Source organism: Bufo gargarizans, chromosome 3, assembly GCF_014858855.1.
Source record: "Bufo gargarizans isolate SCDJY-AF-19 chromosome 3, ASM1485885v1, whole genome shotgun sequence".
In the NCBI taxonomy this organism is placed as follows: domain Eukaryota; kingdom Metazoa; phylum Chordata; class Amphibia; order Anura; family Bufonidae; genus Bufo; species Bufo gargarizans.
The window spans coordinates 342,256,578-342,280,574 of record NC_058082.1 but is presented as its reverse complement, the minus strand read 5'-3'; the positions used below and the strand labels follow the sequence as shown (position 1 = coordinate 342,280,574).

At 43.9% G+C, this 23,997-nt stretch overlaps 1 protein-coding gene across 4 annotated transcripts in view; it reads left to right on the top strand.

Annotated features, from left to right (window-relative positions):
• The window catches only part of SERTAD4 (SERTA domain containing 4), a 46,473-nt gene that overhangs the window by 7,367 nt on the left and 15,109 nt on the right, over positions 1-23,997 (top strand). The window contains exons 1-3 of one of the 4 annotated variants that reach the window (XM_044286216.1): positions 5,440-5,574; positions 9,067-9,258; positions 15,678-15,790. In XM_044286216.1, coding sequence (XP_044142151.1) covers positions 9,084-9,258; positions 15,678-15,790 — 288 coding nt within the window. In that variant the 5' untranslated portion in view covers positions 5,440-5,574; positions 9,067-9,083. The other 3 variants (XM_044286215.1, XM_044286217.1, XM_044286214.1) reach the window with 3 other exon arrangements.

The following is a 23,997-nucleotide window of genomic DNA, read 5'->3' as shown; positions in this document are numbered from 1 at the left end:
ATTGCAGCTCAGCCCGATTTAAAGGGCATCTGTCAGCAGATTTGTAAAGTATGAAACTGGCTGATCTGTTGCATCTGTGTTGGTCCCATGTTCATATGTAAAATTAAATTTGAATATATGCAAATTAGCCTCTAGGAGCAACGGGGACGTGGCTGTTGCGCCTAGAGGCTCTGCTCTCTCTGCAACTGCAGCCCTCTCTCCACTTTGATTGACAGGACCCGTTGTGATCACATTTACACTGCCTGGGCCAGTCAATTAAAGTGCAAAGGGCGCTGCAGTTGCAGAGAGAGCAGAGCCTCTAGGTGTAATGGTAACACCCCCGTTGCTCCTAGAGGCTCATTTGCATGTGATGAAACATCCTTTTTCTCAGCAATGCGGGCACATATGAACATGGGACCAACACAGATGCCTTCAGCTGCCATAGGTACAGCCAGTGTCATAGGTACAAATCAAAATGATAGGTCATTAGAGTCTAGCCTGGTAATAAGCTGATCAGTATTACTGGGGAAAGCTGCAGCCGCCCATGTACTTCTCCTGGAGCTGCCGCCTCCGAGGAAATGTCCTAATTCATGCTGGCCTTTTAAATGAATAGCTGATATGGTAAGGCCGGATCTGGCAGAGCACAAGCCACTCTTTGTTACCGCCTCTTCCTCTTAGCGGTTAGCTTTGTTACCTCCCTTAAGACATTCATGAGCAGGGATATGCAATAAACGTACTCATAGCTGTGGGTCTCATCTCAGCTTAAGGTTGTCTCATCGGTGGGGATGAGGGTGGGTGGATCCTTGTTCCTGACATAGGTGTGGATCCCAGATAATCAGTATCAGCCAACCCCTTTTAAAGGGAAATCTAATAAAAATGATCTTCTGACATGTCACAGATCCGCATTAGAGCGGTCTATCGCTGAGGACAGTGACTGGCTGCAGCGGTCACATACCATATACTGGCACTATTGTAAACGAGCAGTGGCGGGAGGTTCGGACCAGCACTGCAGACAAGGGTGGCAGGGAAAGGGACGAGCAGAAGATATTTTGTTATGTTAGCCAGTGGGGAGGCTTTCCATTCTCTCGGACGACCCCTTTAAGCACGTTACAGAGGCCGATTCTTTCATTCTGGAAATCAGTGATGGGTGAGATCACAGACTTCAACAGTCCGATCTTCTCATGTGTCTCTGTGACATGTCAGATCATTTTGATTCGGTTTCTTGGGCTGGTCGCTCTGGGATCTGGGACTATGATTCGGACGACCCCTTTAAAGTTTTTTTTCTGGTTTATAAAACCTATTTTTAAGACATGTTAATTGCTGTCAATCTGCAGTGTTTCTAGCATAACATCTCCTCTTTCATCATATTTTGCTTCCATGTCTCCCCCTTGTTAATCTGTCCTGTTGGAGAGGACTCTGGACACAATCAGTCTCCTTCCCCCTCTGACAGCAGAAAATATATTCCCGTTTCACTTCTCTTGCAGAAGAAGTCTTCTCAGCTATACTGTCATGCTACAACTCCTTAATTGGCGATTCAAGCCCTAACGGGGCATATGGAATGTCTGTGCCAGAAGACCCCTTTAATAAAATACTCTTACTCATACTAATGGGAGTATTGGCCATAGACCTTAAAGGGAAGTTTCCCAGTGGGCCAGTGCACAGGGGCCGTCTGAGCCCTCCTCACAGCCGGCCAGTGGAAGTTTTTTTGTGTATTTTGTGCTGTTGGCAGTATTTTGTGATGGACTGTGGTATTTGGCTCTGTTGGGTGGTATAATGGGCTGCAATATGGTACTGCTGGCCTTCTCTTCCATCAATTTGGACCCAACTACAAAACAGGGCCACTTTTTAAGTATTTTTTTCCAGGGCCACTTTAAGTTCCCAGTCTGGCCCTCTTCATACTCTGGTCATACAAATGCAAAATCCTATTTTCTTGCCCATCTCTCAGCATTGATCATATCTCCTCACTGCCAACACTCACATGATCACTCATATCCATAGACAATTCCATATAAATATCATCTACAAATACAGTTTTGTGATGTCACCTCCGCTGGTTAATCAATGACCCCATTGTTTCCCACGTTAATGAGGGTGAAGTGAATTGCTGCCTTATATTGGTGATCACGATGCTGAGGCATCGTAAGAGTCTCCAGACTGAGGCCTTTGTAAAGTGATTATACAATGAAGAAAGCCAGAGGACAATAAACGAAGAACATTATAAAAAAATACAACATATGCTGATCCTTCACTGGAAAATGCTACCTGGCAAATACCTGAAATGATGAAATGGGACACAATTGTGGCTGGCCCTTGGCGTTTGTGGGACCATGGGCAACAGAAGTCACAGTGTATCTCCAGTCTACCAGACTCTACGGTTAGCAAACAAGCTCTCTTGGTATAGTCTAGTTTTTAAAACTCATAAATTGTGTTCCATTCCCTCAATGGAGCCCTAACCAGTTGCCTACATTGCCTAGCCCTCATCCCTGTATATGTTTAACCAGTTTGCCATGGGCCCCCACGCCCAGTGTGCCCAGGCATATACCCTGGCTTTGGGGGTGTCACCAGCACTGGTTGCTGTCCACTCATTATAGGGGTTGTCCTATTATATGATATTTAAGGGCATATAGGGCGTGAAGAACAAGTCTCCCTGCTCTGGAAACCCTTAATGAGGTAGAGACAGAAATGGAAAGAGTGGCTCCTGCTCTGATGGACTAAACAGGACCATATATTACATATTTGCCTCTGCAGGGGCCAGCTTTGGGGTGACCCCTAACTTTACGCTGTGTCCCCCGGACACCGTTGAGGTGTCACCACATGTTGCTTCTCTTTAGAAGGGATGGTAAGGTATGGTGCACTGCAATGGGGAATACGTCCAGAGAGTCAGGGTCTGCAGTAAACCAGTGTACTTCTTTATTGGAGGAACCCAAGTGCAAAGCAATACAGACGAGGCACTGAGCTGTCTTCTCCAGTCTCCACCTTGGCAGAAGAAGATTTTGTGCTGAGGAAAGGCCTGAGCTAGTTGTCCCTCTCTCTCTCAGAAAGCTGGTACTTTAGCCAAAGGGCTGATGGCCCAGGGTCTGTGGCTTAATTGTCAAGCAGGGTAACCCCGTCTCGGTGTCTCCTTCTGGTCATTTGTGAGGTCTTAGTTTCTCCTACTAAACACTGATCTGTATTTACAGACTCTTATGTTTTCCCTGTAAAGCTTGCATAGTCCCTTATAGGTAACTGTGGAAAATTACTAGCTTCTCAGTGTACAGACTGGAAGGTCCCAAAGTCTCGCTGTATCAGCTGGTTGTGCATGAAACCTTTACACAGTGTAGTGCAAACACAGTGCAATAACAGTGCAAATGAATAGGATATATAACAATAAACATATAAAACGCAGTTGAACAATATAAAAAAGTGCAAATGTATACAACGACATAAATCATAATCCAAGTTAACCCATTTAAGTGCAATAAAGTAGGAACTTGATGGCTTTGCACTAGCAGCAATAGGGATAAATGTCCATAAAACGGCTTCCCTGAGCAATAAAAGCTGATCCTTTGGAGTTGGTGAAGCTGGACCTTGGTGCTCGCTCTAAGAAGATGGTGTGACCCCTTTAATTTATTGGAATTCTGTAACGACCAAAGCCTATATTGACTAAATAGCTTAACAATCATTAACAATTGAGGACACCAATATTGCACCTTTAGTAAGTTAGTGGCATGAACCCACGGCCCCTAAGAAGTGTATGGCGCCCTTTTTTGTAGTCCCAGACAACCCCTATTTGTTTGTAGACTTTATATTCTGTAATGCCATCGTAAATGGAGGTCTGTGTAAAATTGCTAGCTTTAGTATAATGTTTCTGCAGGGTCCGGGAGATTCTTGTTAATAAAGGTAAAGTAGTGGAGCAGTAATGGGGCTTGAGGTGGTTGTACCCACAGTGGGCCATTATATTTAAAGGGGGGCTCCTGACACTAAAGAGGAGAACAGCACAATAAATGGGTAGGGCCAAGGTGCAGATGATAGTAGACAAAGCTATCTCACTCACTGTAATCATTATTAGAGGGGTGGGTGTGTGGGGAGGGGAGCTGGGGCTGTTAAGATTTGGCCCCAGGCACAGAGTACCATGGAGAGATGCAACAAGCCACTCTTCCCTGGCTTGTATACAGGGGAGAATGGAAAACCTAGATATGCCTTGGTTAAAGGGAACCTGTCACGTTCAACATGGAGGATTATAGAGCAGGAGGAGCTGAGCAGATTGATGTATAGTTTTGTGGGACAAAATTCAGTATAATCTTTATTTCATTGACTTAAAGGGGTTCTCCCATGACTAATGTAAAAAATGAAAATCAGACATCATATAGTACATGACAACCTCTTTCTACTAAAGCTAGAACCAGCCCTGTACCTCACATGGATCCAGAGATCTCCTCATTCATTGCTCTACAGAATTTATATCAAGCTGACAGCTCAAGGGGATTGTCTTTTCTACTGCAGCTCAGGGGGCGTGTCCATGCTCTCCCTATCGCAGCTCAGGGGGCGTGTCCATGCTCTCCCTATCGCAGCTCAGGAGGCGTGTCCATGCTCTCCCTATCACAGCTCAGGGGGTGTGTCCATGCTCTCCCTATCACAGCTCAGAAGGCGTGTCCATGCTCTCCCTATCACAGCTCAGAAGGCGTGTCCATGCTCTCCCTATCACAGCTCAGGGGGTGTGTCCATGCTCTCCCTATCACAGCTCAGAAGGCGTGTCCATGCTCTCCCTATCACAGCTCAGAAGGCGTGTCCATGCTCTCCCTATCACAGCTCAGGAGGCTGTTGAAGGATGAAACTGAGCATGTGCGGCCTTCTCAGTGAGCAGGTCAAAGAAATAAGAAAAAAACAAACAGCAGATGGCGCTACACAGATACTTTTTATTGGATAACTTAGTGGCTATGCAAAATTTCTAATTACATGCAATTACAAAAGTATTTCAGATCCAGGTGCTGGTTTGAAAACGGTAGAGATTTTTTTGGTGGACAACCCCTTTAAATCCCTGTGCTTTCTATGCTTAGAAGCCCAGTGGACAGTCTTATAATGATTGTGTATACATAGATAGTAGTCAGTTGATGAATAGGACCGCCCACTGGACTCCTAAGCATAGCTTTGGATGAATAAACTACAAGTTGTACTGAATTTTTTTTGCCACAAAACTATATATCAATCTGCTCAGCTTGTCCTGCAGAACGGAACATCTACTCCCCCTTCCCCCTCCCAGCGTCAGTTTTCTGGTGAAAAAAATCTTAGCGCAAGTGGTATTTCTATGTTGTTCTTGCCACTTTCCCGAAAAAAAGATGAGGCGTGCACCGTCTCATAAATTAGGCGCCTCTATTCGGCAGTGCAGGGTGATATGAAAGACCGGCACCGGCGTCTTATGATAAATTCCCTCCTCAATGTTTAACGTGACAGGTTCCCTTTAAGTGGTGGATCCAGAAAAAGAAAGTTAGAAATGAGAGAGTACGCCTTCTGAGAGCGCTCGCCTTGAGGAAGACTTTGCAGTCTTGCGTTGCGATGATTTGTTGTAGAGATGCACGGCAAGCCAGCGAGACGTAATGAGGCTTGGTGTAAAGGAAGGTGAGGATGAGAGGGGGGCGAGGAGGGGTGTGCAGCACAATAGGCGAATGTAATGAAAGAGGGAGATATGGGGAGAAGGAGGCTGCGAGTCGGATGACTGCCTCCCAAACCCCTGCTCCTGTTTAATATTCCGCCTGCTCTCCTCTTATTGTGCTTGGCTCCTGTGGGATTGGAACTCACGTCTTGAAACCGAAGCCAATTTTCTGTCTTAATCTCACAATGTTTTGACTGGAGGCAGATCCAGTTTTTTTTTCTTTTTTTCTGAGTCCGAGTGGAAACTACCAAGAGCATCGCTCTCTGGTTCTCATATAGAGACGGATGGAGGGAGCGGGTCCCCGGCTGCTCGGATGAGATGACATACAAGTGACCAAATGGAAAGAGAGCGGACGTTTAAGTAAATCCAGTTCTGTCTCCGCACCGGGAAGAGAACGGAATTCTGGGATTATTCCGCTGGGATTTTTTTTTTTTCAACAGTTGGACTTGGTGACCGATCTGGGGGAAGATCTTATAATTTCACCTGGATACTGTGAGAGGTTAGTGGGCAATATGGATGGAGATTAGCCAAATGCAGGTAGTGCTGCTACTACTCCCCCCATCTAGTTGTTCTTTAAGGGTATTACTAGTATACTAGGTAAACTAAGCGGCGCTAAAAACCTAAAAGGTCAATGACAAGTGAGATAACATAAGATCCCGGGGAGACGTATATGTTTTAGCATTTTGGTCCTGGAGATCTTTGATCCACAGTATATATTATAGGAAGGTACTGTTGTGTGAAAGCTAGTCATCGTCTTTGGTAACGTAAGTGGACAAGGACTACAGGTGTAGCAAGGGCTAAGTCAACACCATGTGCAAGCCATGCTGGGAGTTGTAGTTTTGCAAGAGTCCCAGGTTGGAGATCTCTGATCCGTAGTATATGTAAAGTAATAAGAAGGTACTGTTGTATGAAAGCTAGTCATCCTCTTCGGCAGTTATCTTCATGCACAAGCCATGCTGGGAGTTGTAGTTTTGCAAGAGTCCCAGGTTGGAGATCTCTGATCCGTAGTATATGTAAAGTAATAAGAAGGTACTGTTGTATGAAAGCTAGTCATCCTCTTCGGCAGTTATCTTCATGCACAAGCCATGCTGGGAGTTGTAGTTTTGCAAGAGTCACGGGTTGGAGATCTCTGATCCGCAGTATATATTATAAGAAGGCACTGTTGTATAAAAGCTAGTCACCCTGAGTCAATGGACATGTAATATAGCAATGCTGGGAGTTGTAGTTTTGCAAGAGTCACAGGTTGGAGATCTCTGATCCGCAATATATATCGTAGGGAGATACTGTTGTATAAAGACTAGTCATCATGGTAAGTAGAGCAAATGGACAGATGTCGCAAGGGAGAAGTTATCATAATGAGCAACCAATGCTGGGAGTTGTAGTTGTGCAAGAGTCACAGTTTGGAGATCTCTTTATCCACAGTATATATCATAGGAAGATGCTGTTGTATAAAGACTAGTCATCATGGTGGGTAGAGTAAATGCACAGATGTAGCAAGCAATGGTGGGAGTTGTAGTTTTGCAACTCCTGAAGAGTTACAACTTACAGACCACTGATCTTTGGATATGTAATAAAAGGCACTGTGGTATAAAAGCTAGTCCTCCTCAGTAAATGGACATGTAATATAGCAATGTTGGGAGTTGTAGTTTTGCAATAACTGAAGAGCCACATGCTGGAGATGACTGACCCATAGTATGTGTAATAGGAAGGTACTGTTGTATAAAGACTAGTCATCCCCAGCCAATGGACAAGTAACATAGCAATGTTGGGAGTTGCAGTGTTTCTGAAGAGCCACATGTCGGAGACCCCGGATCCACGGAATATGTAGGTACTGTTACTGTATAGTGTCTGGTCATCCTCATCTGTAAAGTCAATGGACAAGTAATACAGATGAATCGTCTGTGTAAATGATGACACCGCACTATAGGTATGTAATAAGACGGCACTGCTGTATAAAAGCTAATTATGGAGTTTTATGGCATCATGGAGGAGTACTACATCTGTAGCCGGGCGGGGACAACCTGTAGACGTACAGTAACAAAGCTACCTTATCCTAGTACATGACAATGCTGAGAGTTGTATATTTGCAAAGGCTGAAGAACACAGCGTGGGGACCACTGATCAAAGAAGGTACTGTTCCATACAACTAGTCATCCTCTTTGGCAAAGTCAAAGGACAAGTACTGCAGACAAGCAATGCTGAGAGTGGTAGTTGTGCAATTAGCTGAAAAGCCACAGACTGGAGACTACTGATCTGTATTAGGCCTCTTTCACACTACCATTTTTTTATTTTCCATTTTGCGGGCCGTTTTTTGCGTTCCGTATACGGGACCATTCATTTCAATGGTTCCGCAAAAAAAAACTGAATGTACTCCGCATGCATTCCGTTTCCGTATTTCCGTTTTTCCGTTCCGTTGAGAAAGATTGAACATGTCCTATTATTGCCCGCAAATCACCCTCCGTGGCTCCATTCAAGTCAATGGGTCCGCAAAAAAAACAGAACACATACGGAAATGTATCCGTTTGTCTTCCGTATCCGTTCCGTTTTTGCAGAACCATCTATTGAAGATTTTATGCCCAGCCCAATTTTTTCTATGTAATTACTGTATACTGTATATGCCGTACGTAAACACGGAACGGAAAAAACGGAAACACAACTGAAACAAAAAAAGGGAACAACGGATCCGTGAAAAACGGACCGCAAAACACCGAAATAGCCATACGGTAGTGTGAAAGAGGCCGTATACTGCAATGTAATAAGAAGGTACTGTTGCATATAAAAGCTTGTTAGTAGTGGAGAAAGACTACCGAGTCAGCATGCAGAATTATCACAGTGCACAGGCAAGGCTGGGAGTTGTAGTTCTGCAAGAGAAGAAAAGTCTCAGGGCGGCCATCTCTGATGCACGGTGCACGTAACGCGAAGGCGCCGCTGTGTGAATGCTATTCATCCTCTTTGGTAGAGTGAATGGACAAGTACTGCAGATGTAGCAAGCCTGAGGCAAGCAATGTTGAGGGTCGTAGTCACAGATTGGAGACCATTGATCTACACTGTACTGGATGTATTAAGAAGGTACCATTGTACACAATTACTACAGGGGTCGCAGACAGAATTATAGCAATGCACAGTCAATGCTGGGAGTTGTAGTTTTGCAATGTAAGCGAAGGTTGGAGACTCATGAGAAGACACTGCTGTGCAAAAGCTATTCATCCCCTTTGGACAGGTACTGTCAATGTAGCAGGGGTCAGTTCACTCAATGCACAAGCAATGCTGGGGGTTGTAGTTTTGCCACAGCTGAAGAGTTATAGGTGGGAGATCACTGAGGTGCATTAAGAGTGAATTGACACATTCAGCTCTGCTACATCCACCGTTTTCCACCCTGAGGCCACAGAGGGCAGTGGTAATGTTCTTCTGCTGGATGCCAGCTGGCCTGATACCCGCATATTGTTTTCTATCCGCAGATTGCTGGCTATAAGAGATGACTGTGGTTCTGTCCATGAACAGATTCTGCAACCCCATTACCTCAGAAGGCCCGGCGGAGATTGCAGAGTACAGGGCAGTGTGGGAGACCGACCACCCGGGCAAGGCCGGCAGCCCCCCCACCGCCCCCCATGCCCAGCACCAGGAGTACAGAGTGTGTGACTCTTCTCCAGGTAGGTGTCTCCTTCATCAACAAGTGCTATGGGCCTTCCGGGCTGGAATCAAACCATGACACATACTGAGAGTGATAGTTCCAGGGCAGCCACGAGGTGCCCGTAGCTTCGTTAGCCTGGCCATGTCATTCCAGCGCACTACTTTCTCATCATTCATTTTCTCCTGTTAAAAGTAAAAGTTCCATGGCTTGTATAGATAAAATCCCTTCCTGTTCCTGGTTCCATCATACGGAGGGTTCCCCCATGAGCCCAAAAATAAGGTCAAAGAGAGAATAAACAGCAAATGGCCGGGTGTCTTATAATAGTCATATTTACCGCATAGGGTACAAGTGCCCGGACATACTGTGCTTCTTATCAGGGAGGCGTGGGCACTGCTTGTGGCACCTTAGTAAATATCTATCCAATTATCTATCAATCTAAATTATATCTATACATCTGTACAGGGGCGGACTGGCCATAGACCTTACAGGGAAATTTCCCGGTGGGCCGATGCCCAGGGGCCGCCTGGACCCTCCTCACTACCGGCCATTGGAAGGTTTTGGGGATGTATTTTGTGCTGCACTGGGATATTTGCCTCTGTTGGGATCATATAATGGGCTGCAATATGGTTCTGCTGGCTCTGCCTTCCATCAGCTTGGACCCAACTACAAAACGGGGCCATTTTTGGTATTTTTTTCCAGAGCGACTTTAAGCTCCCAGTCCGCCCCAGTATCTATCTATCTATCTATCTATCTATCTATCTATCTATCTATCTAATATCTATCTATCTATCTATCTATCTCTCTATCCTTCTATCTATCTATGTATCTCATATCTATCTTCTATCTATCTAATATCTATCTATCTATCTAATATCTATCTATCTATCTATCTATCTATCTAATATCTATCTATCTATCTATCTATCTATCTATCTAATATCTATCTATCTATCCAATATCTATCTATCTATCTATCTATCTATCTATCTATCCATCTATCTAATATCTATCTATCTATCTATCTATCCACCCAATATCTATCTATCTATCTATCTATCTATCTATCTATCTATCTATCTATCTATCTATCCAATATCTATATTCTATCTATCTATCTATCTATCTATCTATCTATCTTATCTCTATCCATCCAATATCTATCTATCTATTTAATTTATATCTATATATCTGTTATCTATCTATCTATCTATCTATTTTCTAACTATCCATCTATCTTTCTATCTATCTATCTATCTATCTATCTATCTATCTATCTATCTATCCAATATCTATCTTATCTCTATCCATCCAATATCTATCTATCTATCTATCTATCTATCTATCTATTTAATTTATATCTATATATCTGTTATCTATCTATCTATCTATCTATCTATCTATCTATCTATCTATCTCCTTCTATCTATTGATCTATCCATCCTGTCACAAGACACACCAAGTTGACATCTCCGTCCTATAGAAAAGCATAGATGAGACGTAGATAACCTGCTGGTGCTGTTCACCTCCTCTCCATAGTTATTAGATAATTCTAGATATCAGGTTGGATCCTGATGAATATACAGAACCTCCTCCCAGACAGAAATCACAGGCACAAACAACAATAGGACGTCGGTGACACAAATGGATGGCATGTATTATGTCGTCATCACATTTGGCAGTTATCCGTTCAGTATGAGTTACACATTTACACCGTATACATTGTATATCTAGACATTTCTAACAATATTATGGGTAACACCGATTTGCTTTGATACATTTAGATTAGCTGTAACGTAATATACACATCCGTTTCTCTATGACGGCAGCCTGTTTCCGTACGCTGGGCTTATAGAGCTCTTCTCTGACAACCAGTGAGGCCCAGGACATATAAAGGCCGCTCAGGAGGTTGACTGCTGCACTTGAGAAGATAGGAAGCTACAAGTCATGCATTGTGCCGCTTATCACATGAGCATCAGACGGCTGCAATTACAACAATTATAGGATTGTTAGAAGGTCCCACCAGGATGAGCTGGACCTTCTGATAGAAATATGTTCTTTATTAAAGGGATTGTCCACAATTGAATAGTTTTTTTAAATTTCACCCTCTCCCCACCGAAGGGAAGAATACTTACCTGTCTTCCCTGCACTTCATGCTCAGCATGTAAACTTCTGGCACAGACAGGGTCACGTGGCGCCTACAGCCAACGACCGGGTCACGTGCCGATTGTTGACATGTCACCACTGAGACCAGTTGTTGGCTGCAGCGGCTAATGTGACTCTGTGTCTGTCCTGGAGGTTTACATGTTGGGACTGAAGTGCAGTGAAGACCGCCTGGGAAGGAACAGAGTGGCAATGAGCCGGTAAGTAGGCTTCCTTTCACAGGTAAGATGGGGAGGGAGTTGAAGTTAAAAAACAATTTGATTGTGGGCAACCCTTCTAAAGTCTAATCCTACCTTTATAACCATTGCTAAAATAAAAGATAAAAAAACTTTGCAAATAGCCTCATGTAATGATCTCCTACTGTTTTGTATCTGCAGCCCCAATAAAGACTTATTTGTCTCCATGACTACAGGTGAACTGTGTAGTCTGATCCTGCAGTCACATTCTCTTCTATCTACTCCCTACGCCTTACTAACATATCAAATGTGTCTTCACAAGAAGTACCGGTTATGCCAGCAGTCCGTGCCCGCTGGTGTCTCTCCTCCCCAGGCAGGCATGACCGCACGAACGCTCACACCTCCTGCTGTCCAGGCTTGTTGGTGGCCCATGCCCACTAGAATTCCTCTTCTCCTAGGGGGTACAGTCGCCAGAGTGCTCAGACCTCTGCCTGCTAGGCCTCCTCATCTCCTTCCTGCTGTTCCTTAGGGTGTGTGCTCTCCGCGAAATGGCCCAATCTGTCCACAGCTGATGGCTGCTTTCCCTGGGTAATATAAGCACCTTCCCCTGGCTAGTCCCTGCAAAGTTGCATTAAGTGCCCTCTGATATTTAGTGCCCAACCTCTGCCTGTTTACCTATAGTACTTGTTTCACCTGTCCTGACCCTTAGCCTGTTTACTGGATTGAAGGCGCTCTCTGCCTGCCCTGACCTTGGTGTCTCTTGATCCACCCGGCTCAGCTGTCACTGAACTGAGACTACTCAAAGAGGTAGTTGCCTGGTGGTTCATCTGCAGTGAAGACCAGATCTCCGTATAGGGTGAAATGGTGAAAACCAGGGGTACCACTTAGATAACACCCTAGTAGCTGTAAACCAAATATGTTCACGTGACATAGTGGGTCCACAACCGCTGGCTTACAGTAGGAGGCTGATGAAATAGGATAAGGCTGCAGGATCAGACTAAATATGGTTTGTTTGTAGTCTGTTACATGGAAATTTGCAAAGTTGCAGTAAAACAAAAACTGCACCAGTTATGAAAAGTCCGATTGAGTCATTCAAGTCTATAACCATCTTCTAATCTCCTCCATCCCCAGCCACGGCAGGATTTAAATCACATAAAAAGATCAGAATAGTATAATAGAACATAGATGGATTAACTAAAGAAAAAAATGTGGAGGGTGGCTGCGCTTTACAGTGCGCTCTCCTTTGCTTCGGGGGTCCTGTCCTGGATATAGGAGTGGTTCCCGGAGATTGGACCTCCACCGATCAGACATTGGAGGCATATCCTAGCAAAATGCCATCAGTGTCTGAGATGGGAATACCCCTTTAAGGCACAGCCTCATAGGTGTGACTCCAATCTCTGGGACCCCCACCTTTTTTAAGAACAGGGGCTCCCTAATCTCCATTCCACCCGATGTACAGGCTGCAACATGGGGATCATGAAACACCTTTTCTCCAGATAATTTCCTCACCTATCAAAAAAAATCTCTTTAAAGTAGCACTGTACTTTCAGTAGACTTTTGATTTGTTCGAATAACATGGTCACCTGGAGCATCTGATGACCTGGTCACCTGGAGCATCTGATGACCTGATCACCTGGAGCATCTGATGACCTGGTCACCTGGAGCATCTGATGACCTGGTCACCTGGAGCATCTGATGACCTGGTCACCTGGAGCATCTGATGACCTGCTCACCTGGAGCATCTGATGACCTGCTCACCTGGAGCATCTGATGACCCAGGAACCCACAGCATCCGATGACCCAGGAACCCACAGCATCTGTTGAACTGAGCACCTGGAGCATCCCTAGTTTATGATTCAGCAAGGTTACTTGGACACCTCATAGCAATGTTAGCAGGGCACTGTATAGCTGTATCATTTAGTTATTTGGGCGATGAATAGTACAACATAAGGAGAAGGGGGCTTCAATAAAATATTCTGTAGAATGCTGGCCTCGTTCATAGACTGAACTGTATTCTCCTAGCTGATAAAAACTGTCCATGTGCTGAGGTCCCCACTTACAAGAACTTCTGACATCACCCTGATGTTACCCTTTAAAGGGAATGTGTGATCAGAAAATGACTTACTGAAGTGAATCAGGGTTGACCTGCAATACCACATGCAACCAGTAGATAGGTGTGGCGCTGTTTCTGGAAGAACGCAGCCATGTTATGCTAATTGCAGAAACCCTTATGGATATGAAAAAAGGTGTCATGACTAATACGGAGAAAAATATCCAAGAAAATATGGTTGGAAATGTCAAAAGACTTCATTTTTATTAATTATCTATTGATCAGTAGATATGTAAATGTGAGATAATGCCGAGATAACCAGCATGTCATTATTACCAGCGTGGTGACACGGGATGATTGACATTTCCATTGTGTTCTTCCCACACAGTTTTACACTTTACACGCTAAGAGAAAGAAATACCGCATACAAAGGCTGCACCTCTTGTTAAAAAATATAATTTATTCAAAAACACACAAAGCCCAAAGAAATTTTAAAATCATTGTATACAATGACATCATTGTGTGTGGACCAAAAATATGTCCAGAACACATACTTATATGTCCAACACCCATACCTATATGTCCAACACCCATACCTATATGTCCAACACCCATACCTATATGTCCAACATCCATACCTATATGTCCAACACCCATACCTATATGTCCAACACCCATACCTATATGTCCAACATCCATACCTATATGTCCAACACCCTTACCTATATGTCCAACACCCATATCTATATGTCCAACACACATACCTATATGTCCAACACCCTTACCTATATGTCCAACACCCATACCTATATGTCCAACACACATACCTATATGTCCAACACCCATACCTATATGTCCAACACCCATACCTTTATGTCCAACACCCATACCTATATGTCCAACACCCATACCTTTATGTCCAACACACATACCTATATGTCCAACACCCTTACCTATATGTCCAACACCCATACCTATATGTCCAACACCCATACCTATATGTCCAACACCCATACCTATATGTCCAACACCCATACCTATATGTCCAACACCCTTACCTATATGTCCAACACCCTTACCTATATGTCCAACACCCATACCTATATGTCCAACACCCATACCTATATGTCCAACACACATATCTATATGTCCAACACCCTTACCTATATGTCCAACACCCATACCTTTATGTCCAACACCCATACCTTTATGTCCAACACCCATACCTATATGTCCAACACCCATACCTATATGTCCAACACACTTACCTATATGTCCAACACCCATACCTATATGTCCAACACCCATACCTATATGTCCAACACCCATACCTATATGTCCAACACACATACCTATATGTCCAACACACTTACCTATATGTCCAACACCCATACCTATATGTCCAACACCCATACCTATATGTCCAACACCCATACCTATATGTCCAACACCCATACCTATATGTCCAACACCCATACCTATATGTCCAACACCCATACCTATATGTCCAACACACATACCTATATGTCCAACACCTATACCTATATGTCCAACACCCTTACCTATATGTCCAACACACATACCTGTATGTCCAACACCCTTACCTATATGTCCAACACACATACCTACAGCCACCAAGTTCTAAATAGAAACATACAAACGCCGCCAAGGTAGTACATAATTCATGAATAAGGAATCAAAAAATGCAGAATACTTATCAAGTGAAAAGGTAGGCGGACATGGTGTGCAGGTAAATACGCCCCGCGCGTATCGCCAGTCAGAGCTAGCTTCCTCAGGGGTCCATCAGTGATGGCGATACGCGTGGGGCGTGTATGGTTACATATTAATACCGTGGTTTGCACTCTGTGACATTTATTTGGTGTGCCCCCCTTACCATATTTCTCTGTTACAGTTTTACACTTTAAGATGTGAAATACAAGATCAATGAGTGCCATGATATATTCTGTTGTGTGTTAGGAAAAAAACGTGATTTTGTTTGGAGAACCTCAGGCGAACTGCATGTCATCTGTCATATCTGATTTATTACCACAGAATCACATTACAGGGGAGTTTCACATCCAAAAACAGCTTCCAAGAGCACTTACTTTAAAAGGAAATATGTAGAAGAGGATTATCATCTGCCGCTCAACAGCTGTAGTCATAAAGTACGTTTCATCTGTTTTACTTATTCTGTTACATCACTGCCAGCGCTTCTTATGTGTGTATTACGCCTCCTTCTGCTATTGTTATGATGCTGATAAATGATGCCATAGCTGCGGATATTGTGTGCTGTCATACTGGAGAGGGGAGGAAGGAAGGAAGAAGGGAAATAGATAGATAGATAATATGGGGATATATAGAAAGATGATAGATAGATTAGACAGATAGATATGAGATACAGTAGATGACAGATATGAGATAGATAGATAGATAGATATGAGATAGATAACAGACAGATAAATATTAGATAGATAGATAGATAGATAGATAGATAGATAGATAGATGATAGATCGATAGATACTCCTTCGGCCCTCCACTTATCCTAGCAGGATGACATGGGACTACCCCTTGAATGTTCTTTCTAACCCTGTTATCACATGATCACGTTGCGTGTTGTATCCTCCCTTATGTTCTTGGCTTTGTCTTCCGCCATGTGTTTCTATTTTTGCAGAAGCATTTAATTGAATACACCTGTTGTTAACGTTTCTGCTCCATTTTAGCTTTTATCAGTATATGCCCCACCACCACCAAGACGATGTACGGGGTGACACCAGGAAGACTAGAGCAGCTGCAGTTTACAATTTTTTGAATATTTTTTGTTTTTTGTTTTAATCTTGGGGCTCACCATTTTTTGATGTCATCAGTACCAGTTTTAGTGACTGTGAAGCATCGGCAGGGGTGCAGAGGGATATAGTAAAATCCTGGACATCCCTTTTAAATGGGTTGTTAATGTATTCCTCTTACATCACCAGTGCCAGGTTAAGAGCACGAGCAACAAAATACAAGTCAATCAGCATTTGTTTAAAGCGGCTTTAAAGTGCCAAAAGTGCCAAAGGGAACGAACAATCATTATTACGATCATTCATCCACCGGTGGATATTTGTTGTTAGTCATGCCCTCAAGGATGCTTTTCTACACCCCGGGTGGGTCACTGATTCTTCTTAATTTGATATTTGCGGCTGGCATACATTCAATTAGTGACATCATGCGTAGTACCTCAGAACTGTGAAAGTGTTAATTTGGTACATTACTAAAATAATATATGTGGCATACTATGCTTTGTATGTATTTCCAAAAGCTGACTATAGGTGGCACTGTTTAATTAATTAGGCCCTGACTCAGCAGAGGGAACTAGCTTTCCCCTCTGAGGGAAAATTGCTTTCTAGTTAGTATTACATCTTCAGTTCAGCTCTGGCAGCCGTTTAGGGCAGATGTAGTTTTGTAGTTCGGCTTTGCTTGTGAGAGAAGAAGATACCTAGGAGCGTGTGTGAAGCTAAAGGCAAGGAAAGAGGCTATTTCTCAAGGAGAAACATCCTTCCTGTGAAGGATAGACTCTGTAAAGGGAAGGAGGAACGGATATCCAAAGACTGTCTAGGATCACAAGGCTGTGAGTGTTAGCAAGTTCATTATGGCTATAGACTTTGCTGCTTGTGGAAGGATTAACAGTTAACAACACCTTTCACACTTATATAACGGATTGGCCGACCATTTGTAGGATTTGCACTCTGCCATGGGAAGTGCAGTGCTTATTTTTGAGAGTTTTGCATGCCTGTGATCATCTTGGAAAGGTTACAACGTGTCTAGAAGGAGCTCAGGGTCTACTACTTCTCTTATCATCATTGTTGCCATTTTCATATATACAGCTCTTGGAAGAGACTGCACGTTGACTTGTCATGAAACTATACTTTTGGATGTACTACAACTCCCATTCTGCACTTTAGTAAATAGAAACTTGTTTATTTTTGACAACTGGCCTGGGGTCTGTCTCCAGCACCATTTGCCGGCCACAGCACCTACATCTCCTGCCTTGATCCTGCACCAAACCCACAACACCAAGGGCACCCCAACTACTAACAGGCAGATGCCCCAATATCAGGGTGTGCCCCGGGGGCCCTGGCCCCAGGGAGCGTTGGTGTGATGATTGCCAAAGCCACTCCCATCCTCCGCGGCTTGCGGCACATGTGTCCTGTCGCATCTGCCAGACAAAGTCAAATATAGATGGCATCATATTCACAAGGGGGCAAAACATTGGCAAGGATGACTGCCAATGTTTGGTTTCCTTACTGCCTCCCTCAGGGACTACAGTCAGATTGTTTGTAAATGAAAAAGAATAGCATTGAATCAAAACCAGTAATTGGACCCAGTAGTGTCTATTAACTGGAAGCTCTCTATGGAATTATCTTTGTAGTTAAACCCTCCGTATTTTTATTTTCCTCAATTCTGATCTTGACAGGATCGATGGATGGAAATCATAAGATAAAATATAGAAATAACTATAAATATTCTATATACAATGAAATTATGTGTACTGCCCTATGGCACAGACGGACAGGCGGCAAACAGGCTTAGAACGGGTTGTGATTTACTCTTTCTTAACTGAAGAGTAGGCAGTGAACGGATTGAAACTGTATATATGTATAGAAAAGGCTTGGATCACAACAGCGATTATGATTATAGAAACCCAACTTCAGAATAGCTTAGCCTCTGAATGCACAAGGTGCCCTTTTCGGGAGATGTCTGACCCAAGGATGTGTCTTTTGGCTTGTACACCCCTCTGCTCTTTTAAGCTCTGCTTGCCACCAGCTGCTCCAGTATCTGGCAAGTTCTGCTGCCAGTAATCTGAACCAGAACCAGGAGGCTATCTATAACTTGTGTCTCTGGTTCTCCATTGTGACTGATTTCCTACCTGAGCACTGGCTCTGACTGAGCAATACCCTCTGCACACAAGTGCACACACTGGAGCAGCCAGAGGTTATTGAAGTCTCTGTGTGTGTTACATATACATAGCAGCCTGTCAATCACCTCTCTGGGGGGGAAGGGAGGTAGAGCGCTCGGCTCAAAAATACACCAAATTTAAACATATTGGTTACTGGAAGTTGTAATATTCTCTTCCTACATAGAGCAGCATATTAAAGGGGTTGTCTCATCTGAGACAGAGAGGTGCTGGTCCCACCTCTGGGACATAACTCCACAACGTGAAGGAAAGAGCAACCCCTCCATTAATTTCTATAGGTGTTATGAAAATAGCCGAGCGAGCGCACTCAGCTATCTGGCAGCCAATGGGCACTGCAACCAATGGGCACCATCATAATGCAACATACAACATTACAAGCGGGCGGCATGTTATAATTGTGTGATGTGGCCCTTATGGTTGTAATGTCCTGCCAGACAGAAACATTGGGCACCACCCATGGGTCCTGTGTACCTAGCCAGTATTTTTTAAGGCAGAGTAATCCCCTGCAAAGAAAAAAATCGGGGTTAGTCAGCACATCCCAGTGTGCAGGTGCACATCACCATGTGGCTGAAGGCGCAAAAGCAAAAACAAACAAAATACAACAGCACTCTGCAAACACAAATAATAAAGTAAATACAATTGTGCCATACACACTATAGAAAATGTACTAATACTACGTTATAAGGGGGCGTGGCATACCGGCAACATGGAGTAGAACGCGCTGCAGACCGCTCCTGCCTGAATCCTGTCGCATCCTGAGTTTCGCAGATCGCTGGTGGCAGCGAACCATACCAGAGGAGTCCCAGGAGTTTGCGGATCCATCTGGAACAAAGAGTGATGGTGGCAGTCATGCCGAAGCGGGGGAAGAGCGGCGCGTGCCCAGACAGAACGGAGGGCAGTCAAGATAGCGCTGTGAGTCGAAGCGTGGCAGCGCGCCTCAGTAAATGTGCCAGGGTGATAGTAGGGGCCAAGGACTGGTCACAAGCAGCTTGGACAGGAGACAGTTTCTCCTCAGATCAGGAGGATCACTCCACAGACGAAGAGAGGGAGAAAAATCATGGCCGCCAGGTCCCTCTGCCCCAAACAAAAGCTCAAGGGAAAGAAATCCCTCATAAATACACTGAAAAGGAGCCTACCCTTAAAGATATTATGAAAGCAGTCGCTAGCTGCAATAATACCCTAAAAGCCCTCAACCTCCAGGTGGGCAGCCTAAGAAGAAGATATATCCCTGATTAGGCATGACATGCACAAAATCAATGAAAGAACCTCAGAGCTTGAAAAAAGAGTGTCAGAGATGGAAGATGATACTAAACCTCTCAAAGTGGTGGCTAAGGTGACGGCAAGAGATGTGGCAGCCCTATTCGCCAAGACAGACGATCTGGGAAATAGATCATGCCGCAACAACATCAGAATAGTGAGGGTCCCTGGAAAAAACTGAGGGGACAAATGCCACAGAGTATATTGAAAAATGGCTGCACCAGCTATTTCAGGACAAAGGTCTGTCCTCATTATATGATGTAGAAAGGGCACATCGGGTACCCACAAGACGACTGCCTCCTGGGAGACCACCGAGACCTATCCTGGCCAAAATACTAGACTTTAAAGACAGGGATACCATCAAAGGAGCAAAAATTTCCATCTTCCCGGACTATTCCACAGAGGTCCAGAAGAAGCGTGCAAGGTTCCTGGACGTCAAGAGGACACTTAGGAACCTACAAATTCCATACTCTATGTTATTCCCGGCCAAACTGAGAGTAGTGGCGCTGGGATCTACCAAGTTCTTTGAGGACCCAGAAGAGGCGGCACATTGGTTGGACTGCCATGAAAATCAATTAAGAGTGCGAGATAAGGATGCCTGAGAAGATGATCTCTGGGAACTTACTCTCTTAATGTATTATGTGTTGTCTCTTTCTTTGTTTCCCTGTTTTAAAAAAAATGCAAAGTGAAGAGGGACATCTGTTGCTGCTTCCACTGATGGGACGTATATAGATAATATGTCGGTTCCTCTGTAGCAGGAACTTGAGTAGTGCACAGCAAGTGCAACTCAAGAAAAGTTACTAATTCATATCTTGCTCTTAAGAGCAGTTAAATATTGCAAGTTAAATATGCTGTTTCAAAAGGTGGGCATTCGAGTTAAGGAGACCACTATGGAAGAGCTGTTTAAAAATGATTCCTGTTGGAATAGATCTGTTATACAGGGGAAGGGGTTTTGGGGGGTAAAGGATGGTGAGTACTCACTTCAATCTAGGTATAGGGTCATCATCACATTATATGGAGGATCACTTTTATGGTTTATATCAAGACTATGACACACATGACTAGGACACTCAGCTGGAATGTGAGAAGTATGGCTGACACGCGCAAGCGTCACAGTATTTTCAATTATCTATTGCGTTTTCAGCCAGCTATCTGCTGTTTACAAGAATCGCACCTAACCAAGGATACATTACATTGGTTAAAAAAGCCTTGAATAAGTTATGGAGCTCATGCGGTGTTATCCTCGCATTCCAGGGGCGAAAGTATATTAGTACATAAAAACATTAGATTTGAACGTATTAAAGAATATTTAGATGGGGAGGGAAGATTTGTATGTCTACTATGCAATGTTGAAGGCATTCAGATGATATTGGTAGCACTATATATCCGTCCGCCGTTTGCGTCGGCCCTGCTGAGAGTGATCCTTGAGTATGTGGAAGAATATCCCGGGAATTCGGTGGATGTTGGTGGGAGATTACAACTGTACACCAGACGATCGGATGGACAGATGTAGGGTGGAGAGATCTGGAAGATCCCTGGGAGGTTCGGCACTGTGCAACTGGCTGTATGGAGACTGAGGCAACCGACAGTACGTAAATACTCTTGTAGCTCGTCCACATACTGCACCTTATCTAGAATAGACTTAGAACTAGTGATTGATGGGATGTTTTTCCGATTGTTAATTCCTCCGATTATCTCTCCAGCTCGATTTCAGACCATTCCATACTGAAAGTGGAGCTGGACATTGGAAGGGCTAGAATAGGGCCGAAAATATGGAAATGCAATGCAGTTTGGTTGCAAATTCTGGGGGACCTGACAAATATGACTGTATCCCTTAAAGAATATTTTACTTTTAATACAGGCACGTCGCCACCTCATGCGGTATGGGATGCTATGAAAGCATATCTGAGGGGGCTACTGATTAAGTCCATTAGTGCACATAAATCTAGATCTAAAGCAGAGGATGTCAGGGTACATAAGGAGGCTGAGGAGGCGGAAAAGGGCGTTTGGGGTAACGCCTACCCAAGATACCAGTAGGGGATTAAAAGAGGCGCAGGAACAACTGAGATGTCATCTTCTGAAGGTCACAGACAGAAAACGTACCTTTTATAAACAAGGCACATTTGCAGAAGGTGGAAGTGTAGGGCACACACTATCGGTTAATATCCAGGGCTCAGCAGGGTTCTTCATGCATTGTGGAATTGTTGGATTCTCAGGGGAGGTCGTGTACAAGTACAGTAGACATTCTGGGAGTGTTGCAGGGGTTTTACTCCTCTTTATATGCCTCCAATTCCTTAGGGAAGCAAATCTACCCACACTTATCAGCAGAGGAGAGGGAACAACTAGAGGCGCCTATTGAGATGGAGGAATTAGAGGAAGCCTTGAAAGATATGGCTAATGACAAAGTTCCCGGCTTGGATGGTATCCCTGTGGAGACATATAAGAGGTTTCAGGGCTTTGTATTGCCAAAATTACTGAAGGTCTTTAACTATTCATTGGAGGTGGGCTGTCTTCCAGCTTCTATGCGGGAGGCCCTTATAGTAGTAATACCGAAACCAGGGAAGGATCCAAGACTTCCCGACTCATACAGGCCAATATCCCTCCTAACAGTCAGGATGTTAAGTTGTTAGCAAAGGTTCTGGCGAAAAGACTGTCTAAGGTTATACTTAGCATAATACATCCAGACCAAACGAGCTTTATGTCCCAAAAATCTACAGCTATCAACATTCGCAGAGTATATACTAGCTTACAAATCCTGGCAGATAATCGTGGGGATAGGGACGTTTTGTCGCGGCTAAGGCCTTCGACAGTGTGGAATGGGGATACCTCTGGGGTACATTGAGTTGTATGGGCTTTGGACAACGGTTCATTAAATGGGTGCAAGTCCTATATTCTGATCCAAGAGCACGTATTAGGGTTAACGGGAGTGTGTCTACCTACATCCAGCTGGCTATGGGTACCAGAGGGGGTTGCCCACTATCCCCCCTCCATTGAGCCTTTAGCGGCGGTGGTGCGTAGGTCCCCAGACATCAAGTAGTTCCAGTATGGGCAGAAAAATAATAAAATTGCACTATACTCTGATGACACTCTTCTGTTTCTGGGAGATACGACATCTTCCCTATCGGCAGCTATGTCTCTGTTGGACAAGTTTGGCAGTCTGTCGGGCCTTAATAATAATTGGCAAAAATCAGCGCTAATGCCTATTGATGGCCAAGCGGTATCTGAGGTAGCCAACGCTCATAATATCCCCTGTGTAAACAATATTAAATATCTAGGAATACAGATTTCACCCAGGACTAAAGACTTTGAAGAGTTAAACCTCTCCCCCTTTCTTGCGAAATTTAGAAAGAAGACTAAAGCATGGAGTAAATTGTTTCTTTCCATTGTGGGTAGAGTGAACCTCCTTAAGATGGTGATGATGCCGCTACTTTTGTATGTGCTTCATAACGCCCCAATATGGTTACCTTTGGACAGGTTTCATAAAATTTACTGTACAGTATATTTAGAGAACTTTTATGGAGAGGAGGTAGCCCAAGGATTAAACTGGAAACATAACAATACTCCAAAACAGCGGGGGGTATGGCAAGTACCAAATCCTTGGATCTACTACCTAGTCAGCATCTAAGGGGTTGGAAAGACTTTTCACTGACGGATATGCTAGTCAGATCCTACAGCAAAGAATGGGAAAGAAGGACTTAATGTGGATAATGTAAGGGGCGAGGAGAGGTACTCTGGAAGGTAATATCCCTTTGTTAGGCCTCATAAGGAGAGTATGGTTGAAAGTCAAGCAGCTGAGAGGCGTTACGGTAGTAAGTGAACTAGCTCCAATCTGGAACAACTCCCTTCTTCCAGAGTTCATTTCACTGTCAGGCTTTCAGGGATGGGAAAATAAAGGGATTCATAGGATTGTCGATTTAGTAGAAGGCGTTAAGTTTAAATCATTTACCGATATATAGGAAAAATTCCAGACTCCTCGAACGAGTTTTTCCCAATATCTACAGCTACGCCATGCGTATGATACTGTGAGGAAAAAAGGAAGTACCATAATTAAAATAGATATCGCCCAAAAACTAATCCTTACAGGAAGTGTAAAGAGAGGCTTGATATCTATGCTTTATCCACTGTTACTAGATAAATTCTTAATTTCTCATCCGTTGACT